This window comes from Oculina patagonica, chromosome 11, assembly GCF_052425735.1.
Source record: "Oculina patagonica isolate OP01 chromosome 11, crgOcupat, whole genome shotgun sequence".
Taxonomy (NCBI): domain Eukaryota; kingdom Metazoa; phylum Cnidaria; class Anthozoa; order Scleractinia; family Oculinidae; genus Oculina; species Oculina patagonica.
In genome coordinates, this window is record NC_135768.1 from 601711 (window position 1) to 615761 (window position 14051).

Below are 14051 nucleotides of genomic sequence, written 5' to 3' on the forward strand. Positions count from 1 at the left end.
AAAAACAAAAGTGACGAGAATATTATAATTACTGTCTTACGGATTCTTTACTAAATTTGTCTCGGTCAATTACACTATGACGCCGAGTTTTCTATGCGCAAATACTCAAAAAAACGTTTGTAGCGGACACTATAAAAGATGAAATCAGAAACCTACATGTACAACTTAAAGTAATTTTTAAGCCAAAACCCCAATGCGCGGCCGATTGCGATTTAACAGCGAAAAGTCAACGATGAGAGAGCCAACAGATTCGCGGATTTGCAATATAAAACACAAGCAGTGTTAATGGAGCCCGTTCAAAGTGAACTTCATTTTTTTGAGGGATATATTTTTTTTTTTTTTTTTCACCACTGAATTTCAGCACTCCAGTGGTGAGGTCACTAATCAGTGTAGATAGCCCCAGTAGGCACTTAATACTTAAAAAAAATTGCACACCCCAATATTGACGGGAAATGTGATTTAGAATGGCTGGGTGGATCATCAGTGCTTGTCTTCTGCATTCCAATTTCCTATGTATATAATTTTCTTTCCTCCTAGGGACAGCAAGACCATGCCCGATTGTCCAAACAGTGCACCGAAACCAGTTTATACACCCAGGGGAGAGCCGAGACACTGTGAGAGTCAAGTGTCTTTGACTCACCGACTAATTGGTTAAAAATCATACCTACTCATAGAGGATGACAAGCATACTACTGATGTATTATACACTTTGGTTTAGATATATGTAACAAGAACTTAGGAAAAAAACTGTGTCCAGGCAAAACAATTAATTTTATCCACAAAGCCATACCGGTACTCCATAATGAGTACATGATATTTTTTTGTTTTCTCAGATTGTTCCAAGCCATAGTTTCGTTTTGCTTGTATGGATCCGAAAAATTTCCCTTTCTAAAAGAAGGTGACCTTATACCCCTTTCGATAGACTACATCTCCTGAGCGATCCACTAAGGGCGCTGAAAAACATAGCTTGACCAGGGCCATGACTGGGACCTCAAGGTACAATGAAAAGAAAGTACATAGAAAATTGGATAACTTTGTTCGAAGGGAACTTTTTTACTTGGAGGCGTACGTACAAAATGTCAATACTGAAAATGGCATAGACAACAGATGCATGGAGGGGTACATTTGTAGGCCTTTTAAGGACGTTTACGACTTAGGCAGCAAGCCCCAATCAGCACCCTTTACTCAGATCATCGAATCCCTTCACCCCTGATATCAACCTTAAAATTTTCTTTTATTGTCTATGTACACCCTGTCATAGTACTGTAGTGGTTGGGTGGATTTGTTTGAGTAAGACAATGAACTTTCTATTCTCATGACCTGTGTGTCTGACACCGTATCAAAACTTCGATAAGATCATGCTTCTCTTCCTTAGAGGGTGAAGGGCAAACCTGTTTAAACTCCCGGCCACTAACGTATTATTTATAGATCTCTCCCCACCCCAAGGATGGCAGGAAGCAAATAATGAGCTGATGTTTCCACTCTTTATTAAAGGTAAGATATGCTAACTCTCTATAGATAAGGGCGGGCTGCAAAACTCAAAGATATTTTTTTGCTTGAACTACAACAATGCTTGAAGAAAATAACTGAACACTGTGTACTTTTTAAGAAAGAGAGACGCTTGTAAATAGGAAAACTGTGTTTCACGTTTTCATTTAAAACAGAAATAAACTAACAGGCAGAACACATTTAAACTTAAACGCAATGCATCTAGAACCCACAGCAGAATATTTTCGACTCTTACGATTTTGTACATGGCTCTAAAGAACTAATGAATGTAATAAAATCGAATGTTTCCTTATTATTATTTCTATCATTTACACTGATTTGAAATTGACAAATAAATAAATCTGCATTCCTTTTCGCAAATAATATACAGTCAGACCGGGAATACGGTATTTATCTACACTTATATATGGATATCTAAACTTCCTTGCCCGCTGTTGGAGAATTTATTGACAATGGCCGTCCTTTTGTGTTAAGTCTTGAAGTCTCCGTAAAAGGCTGTTGAACCAAGCACGATTCTTCAGATAGCTCGATGATTTTGTGTGCATGTACATCACACGAACTGTCTCGATCGTTCCCTTTATCCTTTGCTGAAGAGCTTTGTGTTTTAACCTCTTCACTAATGGCTGTTGTTGTTGTTGTCTTTGTTGTTGTTGAATCTTGTGTTTTCTTTTTCTTAGCCTCTTGGTCTTCTCGTTTTTGCTTTCTCCATTTGGCTCTCCGGTTTTTGAACCAAACCTGAAGCAAAAGAAAGTATGCCATCATTTGTTAATTAAACCCTTATTACTTTATAAATTTTCGATATTTTCAAATGTTTTTCTACTAAGGGTAGTCAGTGATGGGCGACGCTTATCTGTCCTGAACATTCAGGGGATTAAAGAATAACTTCATTTCCTTGGCAGACGACAATCAATACTGTAAACACTAGCCAGCATTTTTTATTATTATTATTATTATTTTTATACCGAATTCAGTAATTTTCAAATTGTGCTTTACTTGTATTTGTAAACTGTGGTAAAGCAATAACAATAAAGCCTTTCCAATTTTTATAAGAATGTTAAGCGGATTAGTTTAACAGTAATCTCAGTGTTATATTATCATATAAGACAACTATCAGTAACCTATGAGTGATACCAGAAAAGGCTACGAAAAGGACGGAATTGAACGATGCTGGAAAAATTTATCGAAAGCTCTAGACGATTTGAGGTAAACCATCAAAAGAAAAATGCTAGTTTCGAATGGTTTAGAAATATAGTACCACGAATGTTAACATTTGTACAAAAATTGCACAAAAAAGACGAACTGAAAACACAAAATGAACCAAAAATGAATCAGTGCACATTTAAATTGGATATGCTGCTCAGAGTTGACAAAAGTAAAATGCTGATAAACTTTATCGAAGATAGCCTTTATTTAGCTGGATGAAAACAAAATAGTTTCATGGAAAATTCGCTCCATTTAAGATATCCTATAACCTTTTTAACCGCCACATATCAAAAAGACTATATAATACGGGAATGACAAAGAACATCTACTGCTTCTTTTAAGACCGATAAATTTCCAATAATTCACTTCAACATTATTTTAAATTCTAATTCAGTATTCTTAAATTTGTACATACTCGATTATGCGTATTTTTTTAAAAACGGGGGAGAATATCTTGAGAAAGTTTGGTTCTTTATCATGACTCGAATATTTACATCTACGTTATCTTAAACTGAATGTTCCCGTTTGAACTAACTGTACTTATATTTTACAAGCCACAACGTATGCTAGCAGTTTGCATCGTTCTGTTTGTATTTAATTAACTATAGAAATTGCGCTCCCTTGTGCCTGCATCTACCTCTAACAAATGTTGCACATGTCTTTTTTGATGACCTTTCCTATGAGTAGCAATGCGAACTGTTATATCAGAAATTTTCCTCATTACAACAGCAGTTTAATTCTTTATTATGATATTCAGAATGGAAAAGGGCTACTTCGATAATTCAATATGTACTAGCTAGCCAACTTGCATTGATAACCTACGTATTTACAGGAATGTCTCAAAGTAATGAATAAGAAATAAGCTCTGAGTACCTTTGTTTTCTTTTATATCGACGAATTTAGGGAAAATGCATGAGGAAACGTTTGACCTCTGTTTTACTGGAGATTTAATTTATTGCCACGCGTAAGACTGTAGCAAATGTTAATCAAAGCTTCAGTTCCATCTTATGCAAGCATATACTGGTTGACCCCGACAGCAAACGGCTGATAATTTAAACGAAACTTGTAATATTTATTAACAAGACAAAAAGCTTTAATGCTAATGCTCTAGGTAAAGAATATCAACTTTTATAAAACAAATCTGAGACATTTTTATCGGAAACACAACTCTAAGTCCCCCTCTATAAAAGTTGTCGATGCGTCGAATCTTAGCATTGTTTAAGAATGATACAGTACAAGATACTAGGCTTGTGTTGAACACAACACAAAATGGCTTACAAAAGAACTTACTGTAGTATTATATTCATTAACACGACACAAAAATGTAATATCAATACAACCTAAAATGATTAGTTCAACTGTGAAGACATGTATTGCAGTGTATCCGTTTAAAACAACACAAAGCACACAACACAACACAAAGCACTCCCAGATACATCCCAATTCTGTGTAGTGTTAGTGAAAAGAGGCAAAATGAAGGCACGATTTGAACTTCTCATTTACTAGAAAAAAACCTGGAAATAAGAATGATGCGATAAGAAACTCGTAGTGCTTTTAGTGGTGCAAACTAATAGAAGGTTGAAGTATTGTAGCGGCGAATGGCGCGACAAGACTCGCTTTGATTAGCTATACATACACTGCACTACAAAACCGCAATTAGCTTTATTACTGAATCGCTAAAGAAAAATACATTTCACTCCTTGACGCTAATGTGTAAAAGACTGGCACGATTTTCGCAGCATCCAAGTGTGAAAATAAGAATATCTTTCCTTCTTACTCGAATTTATAACCACAATTTATTTTATACCCCAGTGGACCGATTCCTGTCCGCTGTCGAGACGAGTCAGTGGGTGGATAATTAATGTAGTGTGAACTGTAGATTCCTCCGCTGATACACAATGGGGAGCTTGGAGAATCGATTTGTAGAATTTCGAATACAAAAATCTATCAAAGAATCCAAACAGAGTAGAACACACAACATATTGTCGCGACCATTGCTGCATGAATACTTCTGAGTGCAAACTTTAAAGCATGAATTCCTTCACTGATACGAAAAAGAGCCTGAGCTCCATTTCTTTAGTGCGTTTCCAAGCACGGTATATAACAGAAATGTCTTACAGAAGAATTCATATGGAACTGGAAACTGCATGAACGCCCGGTCGAGAAACGGTCAAAAAACTATTGAGTTGAGGACTTATACCTCGATCAATGGTTCTACTCTAGCCCGGTGGCAAACCAAACTGAGACATGGTTGGAATTAGGAACATGACATAGATCATTTACATGGCTAAGGCTTTTGTACTGTTATTAAATGTTTAAACACTCTTTAAAATGACCTTGCATGAATAAATAAAAGTTAACTAAAATGTATACCAACGAATCTAAGAATTAAAGATGTCTCTTCAAGTCCCCAGCTACAAACGTTAATTTTGGACCGAGAAATATTGCTCCTTCGGGGTGGAATTTTCTCCAGGTCGAAGCTAAATTCACTGTCTTTCAAAGCCGAGCGTGCCGTACCTATCTTTCAAAAACAAAAGCTTTACGAAGACAGCATCCTACATTATAGAGATTCTGCTTTGAATAGTATAAACCATTATTTCAGAAAACAAAGCGGCATTTACGAATATATTCGGCTACATGTAGTTCGGAAAATGATCGTATACGTAGTGGGATTTGTGCACGTACGTAAGGAATTTGCCTGGTTTACCGAGAAATAGTCATTCTAGAACTGTTCTGATTTATAAAGAAAGATAGCTCACTACACATTGTCCTTTGTAGCGAAAGCCGTTGTTCCTACAGACATGGCGATGTGGTTTCAGCTAGAACAAGAACTAAGAAGCGTCGAGAGAAATTGAGCTTCGTACTGCTAAGTGCTGTTGAACTTCGAACGTCGCAAAACTCAGCTTCTGTTGTACTTAGGAATGTTTGCTAAAACTCTTTTTACCTACGAAGTTAACTGTTCATTACAAAAGCAAACTTTACCAAAGAGACCTAAGAATCGAACTTCTTGAGCTAACATTACAAGGAGATGGAAATATACGAGAAAATCGAGGCGAAATTAACTGGGAGACTCAACGTTGTATTCTCTACTGAATTGGTCAATTTACAAGTTTGCTTTCGTTTCAAACGCAATTTAAAACTGCTAGTCCTTTGATTAAAAAAGTCTCTCCGTGTTTACTCTTGTCTTTCTTAAATGAATTACGACTTTCTTGATTCAATTGACACGTTCAGTACCTGGGGTTTATAAAGCGCTAGAATTCACACATCCTCAAGACTTAGGGTCGCCACTACTGTAAATCTGGTTAACGCAACACGAAGCCTGAAAGTCATTCATCAGAGGTGTTCTTCGAGTGTTACCCACAATTTGCTCTTTCTTGACGCTTACTGAATGCTCTTAAAGCCTCAACGAGCGATCGAAAAACTATAAAAAAAGAATTTTACGAGGTTTATAGAAGTTTACGGAGAATGGGTGTATCTCGATTGTAGACGGATACAAATGGCGCGCCATGGTGGCGACGCAACGCCCCGTTCTTTCGAAATCTATTTGACTTCTCGTTGAAAAGTCTTTGCAAGTTTACTTTGAAAACTTCAAAAACATCACGAATGCTATAAAACTTATGTTCAAAGCTACTAGATTCGTAGCTGAGCTTAAATAAGAATGTTTTCTAACTATACCTTCAAGCGCTACATCTTCTGATGATGTTTTCACTTGCGGGTGTGAGCTGGCACCTCTTTGAAAAGCACTATCTGGTCCTCTCCCTCCTATTATCATCCCGAGAACACCATAGCAGACGCAGTAACTACAACTTCACGTTGAAAATGAAATACTGTCCTACGAATGGGTACGATTCCTTGGAACGGGCGCGCTGCCCAAACGCATCGGAATTTGCCCATGTCACTCAAGATTCTGGACGTGCCAGGTTTCTAGTGGCATTCTAGTGAAATCATTAATCTTCTAAGTTTTGACAGCAATATGCTATCGTATTTACCCCACAATTATTACGATTAGACTGCGGCGTCCTTAGTGAAGCCAGCAATAGCATCAAGTAAGCTGAGATATGTTTGTACAATACAAAAACAGATTTGCGTTTTGCTGGCGTGCGGAAATTTTTGTTTGCAAAAAAGAAGTGTTTTAAGGCATGCATACGATTTCAATTTTTTTATTTACTTGTTTTTGAAGCAAATCGCTAGCAGTTTGTTGTCATTAATGTAATTCGCTGTACATGTTTTACCTGGTCAAGGGCCATCTTTCTGGTTTCCTCCGTTTTAGGCGGTGAGAGGCCCAAATGGCTTTTACGACTCGTTTCCGCGATTTTGCCCCCATTGACATCAAACACTTGGGTAAACGAGTGGAATCGCTTTTATATGACTCGCTTGCTCTCTTTACCATTTGAAAAGGCGAAGTCAGGGATTAAGTGGAAGTAATATTAAAAGCAATAGCTTGTGTTTGTTCAGGTCAAACATGAGGTTTTAGAAGCACGCACGGGGGCGCTTTCTCGCAGCAAAGTTAACAAATCAGTTATCTTACCTCGACGCGTTCTTCTCTTAAATCCACCTTCATCGCAAGTTCCTCCCTGAGAAGAACATCCGGATAGTGTGTTTTCTGAAACGTGCCTTCAAGCAGTTCAAGTTGTTCTTCTGTGAATATTGTGCGGTGTCTTCTCTTGCGCTTCGGTTGCGAACGCAGAAGATCGCCAAATCGCGGAAATCCTGAAAAATAAATTCGCGCAAACAATGAAATTAGTGAAGCAGAGTTAGGCGGCCGACCTGTTTATCTTCACATCGGTTCTCTGTTGGAATCATGGTAAGCATCTGTTGTAAGCACTCGCTAAGCTTTTGAAACTTTAATCTGCGGGTGTAACAATTTCAAGGATAGAGCGAATTAAAGTGTTAGGAGAATCAGAGAGCAACAAATCGTCAAAGTCCTTGATGCGCTGTAATGATCTTACAAATGACACCACGTGAATTACGGCCGTTTTCTCGTGCTCTAATCTGCAACAGAACTCAGCCAGCGTCACATGGGGAACAGCTGTAAGCGCTGCGCAAAGCCAGCCAGGGAATTCTATATACCTGTTGAGATGAAACACAATGTAAAGAAACGAAACTACTGTACCAATATAGCCCGGAGCCAAGGGGATAATTGGGTACGGGTGTGGAATTGCATACGGCATGCATCGCTGATGGGTCGGTCGCGAAAGAATGCTTTCAATTGTGAAGGAAGATCTGAACGCGGACATAATCCCTTGACCCGAAATTAACTCCAACCAAAAGATCCTTAAACGCTGTCTCCTTTTAAAACACTGTTCAACCACCGGCCGGAAGGACTGCGCTCGCTCGGGGTCACCGAATCACACTGACTGTCTAATAGCCCCAATATACGAACAGCTTTGTATCCAAAAAGGATTTACGAATTACTTACAGTGTTAATGCGTTACGTCATAAGAGGTGTTTGTCTACAGCGAACAGCCTCTCCGAGGCCGGGGACAGCTCATCGGAAATCAGCCAATCGCAGAGCAAGATCGGTAATTGAATTTTGATTAAAATAACACAGGGAGCCGAGTCAATTAGCTTGAAATTGTACGATTTACTGACAGCGTCTCTTTAGTAATTGGTGCGAGCGTAATTCGCAAATCGTGCAGACATGGGTAGCATGATTGACAGATCTATCATTTTAAGCCCCGCCCCACCGATTTAGAGGTTAGTGTAGCACGGGTGTGAGTACTTGCTAATCCTTTGTTGTTTTCCGCCCATGGAACAAGTATAACACTTCAGTAACAGCTAAGAACATGTCTACCCCAGAACTTAACCTCCAGTTGAACTTTTTTGTTCTATATAAACATTCTCTTGAAGTATAAGGGCCGCAGATTGACAGGTGTAATGTATACACGGCTAATCTTGCGTGAAACGTGTCAGCAAATTCGCATAAAACTCTCAGCCATACCTCTCACGGAGTTGAGTTACATTCCGTGAATGGAGTCCCTTAACTGTCCAGCCTCCTGCCGCACCTTATGTTTTCTACTTTGCCTCATATAAATATTCACAGACCCATATTTACAGCAAACGAATCATAACTATAAATTTATTGATTTGAGGCTTTTTTCCAGCCTGGTGGCTTTTATTTTTGGCGGGAAATTAAAGGATTTTGAGAACGTGTTATCGAGGCATGCTGTTTTGACACCTTGCTCGAGGAGTCCTTTCCTTTGGCGGTAGAACTCCAGTAATCTGCAAACTGCGAAAGCGAATTGAACTGACGTGTAATTACTTAATTATCGCTTTAATTACTTTTGTCTTTATTCTGTCTCCGGTGCTTTAGCGACTTTAGGAACTGTACGTTCCGAAAATAAACTTTTCCCTTACATCCAAATGTACTCATTGAAAAATCCATGCAAACTTTAATTAATGACATCAAAACGCGAAATTACATTACCATTGAGTTCTATAAGTTTCCTTGTTAGGACGTGACGGCTTTTTATTAAATTCTTAAAGTTCTGTTGTACTTCAACGTGGGGGAACTCAGATGCGTTGTGTTAGTTTAATAACGCAGCTTTGTTTTTCTAATTTCTTGACTCTTTAAGGGGGTATGTTTGCCCGGACCTGTTTACCTGGAGTTAATGAACATTATTTTACGGCTTTGTTGGTTTACTCAATTTCCTAATCTTTAATTTGTTTTTCGATTCTTTCGATTCTGTGCCAAGACCTACCAGCCTTTTGTATTGCATAATGTCTCCACGTTTCGATTTAACATTTTTTGTTGTTGTCAAAATTAAAGTTTTCCATCTCCAACGTTCTAATCTCTTTAATTCACCAGCACCATGCAGTCGTGTAGCACGATTGCCAACGACATTAAATCTCGCAGCAACTTAAGTTTCAGTTATGGAAATATGGCAGAAAACTGGTATGATGTTAATTACAGTTATATATTCTTTCTTTCTTTGGGGTCCGGCTTTTCTTAGTTCAGTCATATTATCTTGAGGTTTACCTAGAGTAAGTTATGTCTGGAATATGAAGGCGAATTTGTTCGAGCTAGGGGTTAGAAGTGGAAATTAATGATGAGGCCACGTACTTCGCTTTATGAGCTGCAGTCTACAGTCTGCAGATCAGTGCCGAACAAATAAAGCTTCAAATTAAAGTAAGTTTCCACTGTTGGTTAGCTCAGCAGTTGGTTTCGTTTGCAATTCCTCGTTCTTTACATTTTGTTGTATTGTTTTAAATGGCATTTTCTGTTAAGTGACTCTCGGAGGAGACATTTCTGTTCCTGTCTGTTACTGCACCAATACTGTTTTCTCAAGTGTCGAGCAAGCCTAATATCATGTGAATTCGTATATAAGTAGGCATGATAAAACGTAATTTTCAACAATGCATAGAGAATAACACTGCCTGGTTCTTTGCCAAAACATATAACATCCAGGCTAAGCATCACATCCTGTGGTTTGTGTGTTACTGTACCAAGCTTGTACTGTAATGATCAATGGCCGAACTTGTCTGAGGGGTTCCCGTTTATTGTTGCGGTTAACACCTTTCTGTGGTTATCACGCCGCTAAGATACTGTGGTTTTCATCCAAACTAACTAACAAACGAACAATTACAACTAGTATACTGCAGCTATGTTATTTTATTTCTGGGTTGCGTAAGAACAATAAACAGTAGAAATAAAGTAAAACACTTTCGGCAACCTGATCGGCTTGCACGGTAGCTAGTGAAAACCGCAGAGTGCAAAGGAAAGACAATTTTTCCGCCCTTCGAACGTATCTGTGCGAAGTTAGGGTGGCAAAAAAAGTTGAAAGTATTTTAGTCTCATCGTCACTAAAGTCAACTTAATACGGTGAAATCTTGATATCCTCCATATTTGAGCGACTCATGAAAGAACAGTGTAAGGCTATTCTTCGCATGGAGTCACGGCCGGTGTACATGAACATGACATGTACATGTAGCATAACTTAGGTATATGTCCAAAATTTATGTTCCCTAAGTTATATTACTCTGTCTCGATTTTGATGTGGTACAGAAGTATAAAAATAGACAGGTTAAAGTGTAACAGCTAAAGCAGTTTGAAAGGAGTGGCCGCCAATGATTCAAAGAAGAACACCAATGTCGTATAACTCGTGCATGACACTTTTTCCCCTTTCAGTTCGCGATACAGTGGCGATATGATCAAGAGTTACTGGCTACAATCAAAGAACGATCCACGATCGAGTTACTATTTTTGCTAATCTATATTCGACTTATGATCCAAACCTTGTGTTATTTTAGCTTTGATTTCGGAAAAGCCAGCCCGGCTGGCCTTGATCTTTTAATTCATAAATCAACGGTATCTGCATGCGCATCAGACAATAATTCATCGGCAATGCTTGTTTATAGTTACCAGACAATACAAGACTGCAGAGCCATTATATACCCCATTACGAATTGTTATTCTATAAAAACATGATCCAAATTAGCTTGGGAAAAGAAGCTACAAAGCTACAAAAGCTGATTTTTACTGAAGTCTGTGTTTTAACTCAAGCGCCGATTTGACATTTGCGCAATTGCAATTGTAATTCAAAGGAGTACACGCTTCAAAAAGCTTTGTTAAACGCTGACCAACGCTTAACAACAAATCTGGTTTTACTTTTCATAAAACCACACAAAGTTGACAAACCCTCGGCGTTTATACAAGTGTCAAAGGGAGTTTAAAAACCGCTAGGAAAATTATTTTACAAGATTTCGTCAGTGAGTGTTTCCTTGTCAAGCAAGTTCAAACAACTTGTGAAATACCTGAAAGCTCTGCGGCACACCAACGCCTTTCGCGTGCGATCGGTATTAACCCCACGAGCGGTAGATAACCGATAACTAATCGTGTTATAACAGGCTGGGAGGGCAGTGACAGGTTATCTGTGAATAGTGAGAAAAGTTATTTTTACATACAAGAAAACGGCCTTCGTTTAGACGAAACCTTGATATAAAGTAAAAATAATAACATAATATCATAGTAAGGTTAGAAAAGGTTAGCCTGATCTACCTTTTTAACATGGTTTTATTGCAAGTCTTGTTGTTTTTTGCTAAGCAAACTTTTTTAGCCAGGTATCATCCATTCTAATTGCCCAACAATAATTACTTCATAAACATGGAAATTCTGGTCCCAGACCCTTGTCATCAGGATACAAATTTACTTTACTGATTTCCATCTATTTCTTATAAAACCGAGAAAAAAATCCACCACTTGAGAAGTTTTAATTGTCACGCTCTTATCGGCATTTTGTGGCGCTGAGTAAGCGTTAGAAGTTATTTCTGTTGCCTTTCAATCAGTGTGCACCTAAGGAGCTGCAGTTATACGGGAAACGCTCAACAATACAATAATTATAAAGTCATTAGCTCTACCCCCAACGGAAAGCCGATACTTGTAAGGCGCGGCGTCTAAGAGCGTTAGGACTCGTGCAGGAGGCATCATGAAAACTCAGCAAAATCGTGTGGTGTCCTTATGTTATAAAAATGCTCCAAAATTTAACATTACCCTTCTAGTCGAAGTATTAGAGTTTGCTAGATACTAAATTATTTATTTATGGCTCAAATATGTGCGATGCATTACTAAAATCCTTTTTTTTTCGAGTTAAATTTCACTGCTGCTTCTTCACACTTATCAAATTAACACTGTATGTCCCAAGTGTGTTCAACTGCTCTTAGTTTTCCTTATAAACTCGATGCATTGTAAAGCAGACAAGGAAAAGAACAGACTAGCCACAAGTCGACTCTTGACTTTGAAAAAGTCTAGGAAAAAAGAATAAAGAACATCGTCGGCCAGGGGGACTTCCTGATGTGCTAATTAATTCTCGAAACCAACATCGAAGACCTGTACGGAACATATTAAGGAGAATCGACCTGTTGAGCTCGGCAGAGGTCTCCAATTACGAAAGCATTCTTTAACTCCCTTCCTACGATTCTGATTGCCTCTAATAAGGCTGGTTCTTATATGATCGCCCCGATCGTTTCTATCGCCTCTGTCGCTTCAAAAAGTTTGCTTGCGATCGGGACGATCATATGAGAACATTACACAGAAGATCGCTAACGTTTGCGGCGATTGGGGCGATCACGATCGTTTGGTTGGCCCGTGTTCTATCCTTCTTGCTTCTTATTCCCTTCTTCGCAGTAAAACTGCAATAACTGAGAAGATAGGAGGCCAGGAGTCTTGCTCTTTCATTGATGGCTGTCATTGTGTTGGATTTAGCGCTAAAGTGACTGTTTTTCGTAAGTCTTCGCCAAACAGGCGATCGGGACGATCAAATGAGAACCTCCGATCGCCGATCGCCTCGATCGTCTCAGTTTTTGCAAACGATCGATCGGATAGAAACGATCGGGGCGATCATATGAGAACCAACCTTAATATATCACTTCTGTCTATTTTTACTGCATCTGAATTACAAATTCCCCCGCATGAATATGTTTAAAAAAAACGCTTTTTTAATTAGACTGAAGGCTACCAACGTCCCGGATACATACCCCTGCAGACTGTCAAGCAATGAGGAGAAAAGAAAGCGAAAAGCGGGCAGGACAACTCCCGGGGAAACTGGCCGTGTGGGCGAATAATGACGGCGCTCCTGGAGTTTTCGCGGGAGGGATTGTTCATGGCGGCCTAGACACTCAGACAAAATTTTGAATTTTTCATTTCTTGGTAAACAGTGTTTTCCTTTAATAATAAACAAACTTCTTATTGCTTGCTTATTGTAATTAGTTTCGATGACTTGTAAAGGGTAATCTTTCCGTATTTGCTGGACGCGCATTCCAGCATTTACTTTGTTTTCTTTTTACGAACGACTAAGATTGTTTGGAATGTTTACTTGAAGAGTTAAAGGATTATTTCTCGCGAGGAGATATTTGATTTTTAGTCTTCTGTGGGGGGGTCGACAATTATCGCTCGCCGCAGATATTGTGAAACTACTTTTTGCAGTATTAATGGCATCGTTTTGAACAGGATGTATATGCCCATTGTGGTTGAAATTCCTTGTTGCTTCGGCTCCATAGTCTCACTTGGAAAGACTACCCTCATTATTATTCAAATGTTATAGACTTAGAGTAGACTCGTCAGACCGGCCACCTCGAGATATTTAATCTTGTTACGGATTACCATAAATTACAGCTGAGAGACTAGGGTGTATGAATACCCGGGGTGTATGAATACTCGGGGGACGGGGGGAGAAAAAGTGATTGAGTCAACAAAATTTTATACGGGGAGGCTCCGCTCTGAGTTCCAGACCCTTAACATTTTATGAACCATCTTTCACAGAAAAGGTAACTCTTTCAAATACCTATGTTTTGCATGCGTCACAAAAATACGACATGTCCCAATCATCTCGAGACTCGGGGTG

The 14051-nt window shown here is 38.8% G+C and overlaps 1 protein-coding gene across 2 annotated transcripts; it reads right to left on the reverse strand.

Annotated features, from left to right (window-relative positions):
• Nucleotides 1-1472: 1472 nt before the first annotated feature.
• LOC144629584 (uncharacterized) lies at nt 1473-13576 on the reverse strand. 2 transcript variants are annotated; one of them, XM_078487824.1, is made up of 3 exons: nt 13186-13576; nt 7241-7422; nt 1473-2244 (listed from the first exon to the last, which is right to left on the reverse strand). In XM_078487824.1, the coding sequence occupies exons 1-3, from the start codon at nt 13310-13312 to the stop codon at nt 1924-1926; spliced, it is 630 nt and encodes a 209-aa protein (XP_078343950.1). In that variant the 5' UTR covers nt 13313-13576; the 3' UTR covers nt 1473-1923. The 2 variants fall into 2 exon arrangements, with proteins under 2 accessions (XP_078343950.1, XP_078343951.1); XM_078487825.1 differs by lacking the exon at nt 13186-13576 and adding an exon at nt 7826-9779.
• Between the last annotated feature and the right edge of the window lie 475 nt (nt 13577-14051).

Bases quoted from the DNA above. Each gene is read 5' to 3' on its own strand.
- LOC144629584 (XM_078487824.1), bottom strand. From the start codon at position 13,312: ATGAACAATCCCTCCCGCGAAAACTCCAGGAGCGCCGTCATTATTCGC. The intron at 7,423-13,185 runs GTATGTATCCGG...TTTATTTTTCAG, and splicing joins TTGCTTGACAGTCTGCAGGG to GATTTCCGCGATTTGGCGAT. The intron at 2,245-7,240 runs GTAAGATAACTG...CTTTTGCTTCAG, and splicing joins TAAGAGAAGAACGCGTCGAG to GTTTGGTTCAAAAACCGGAG.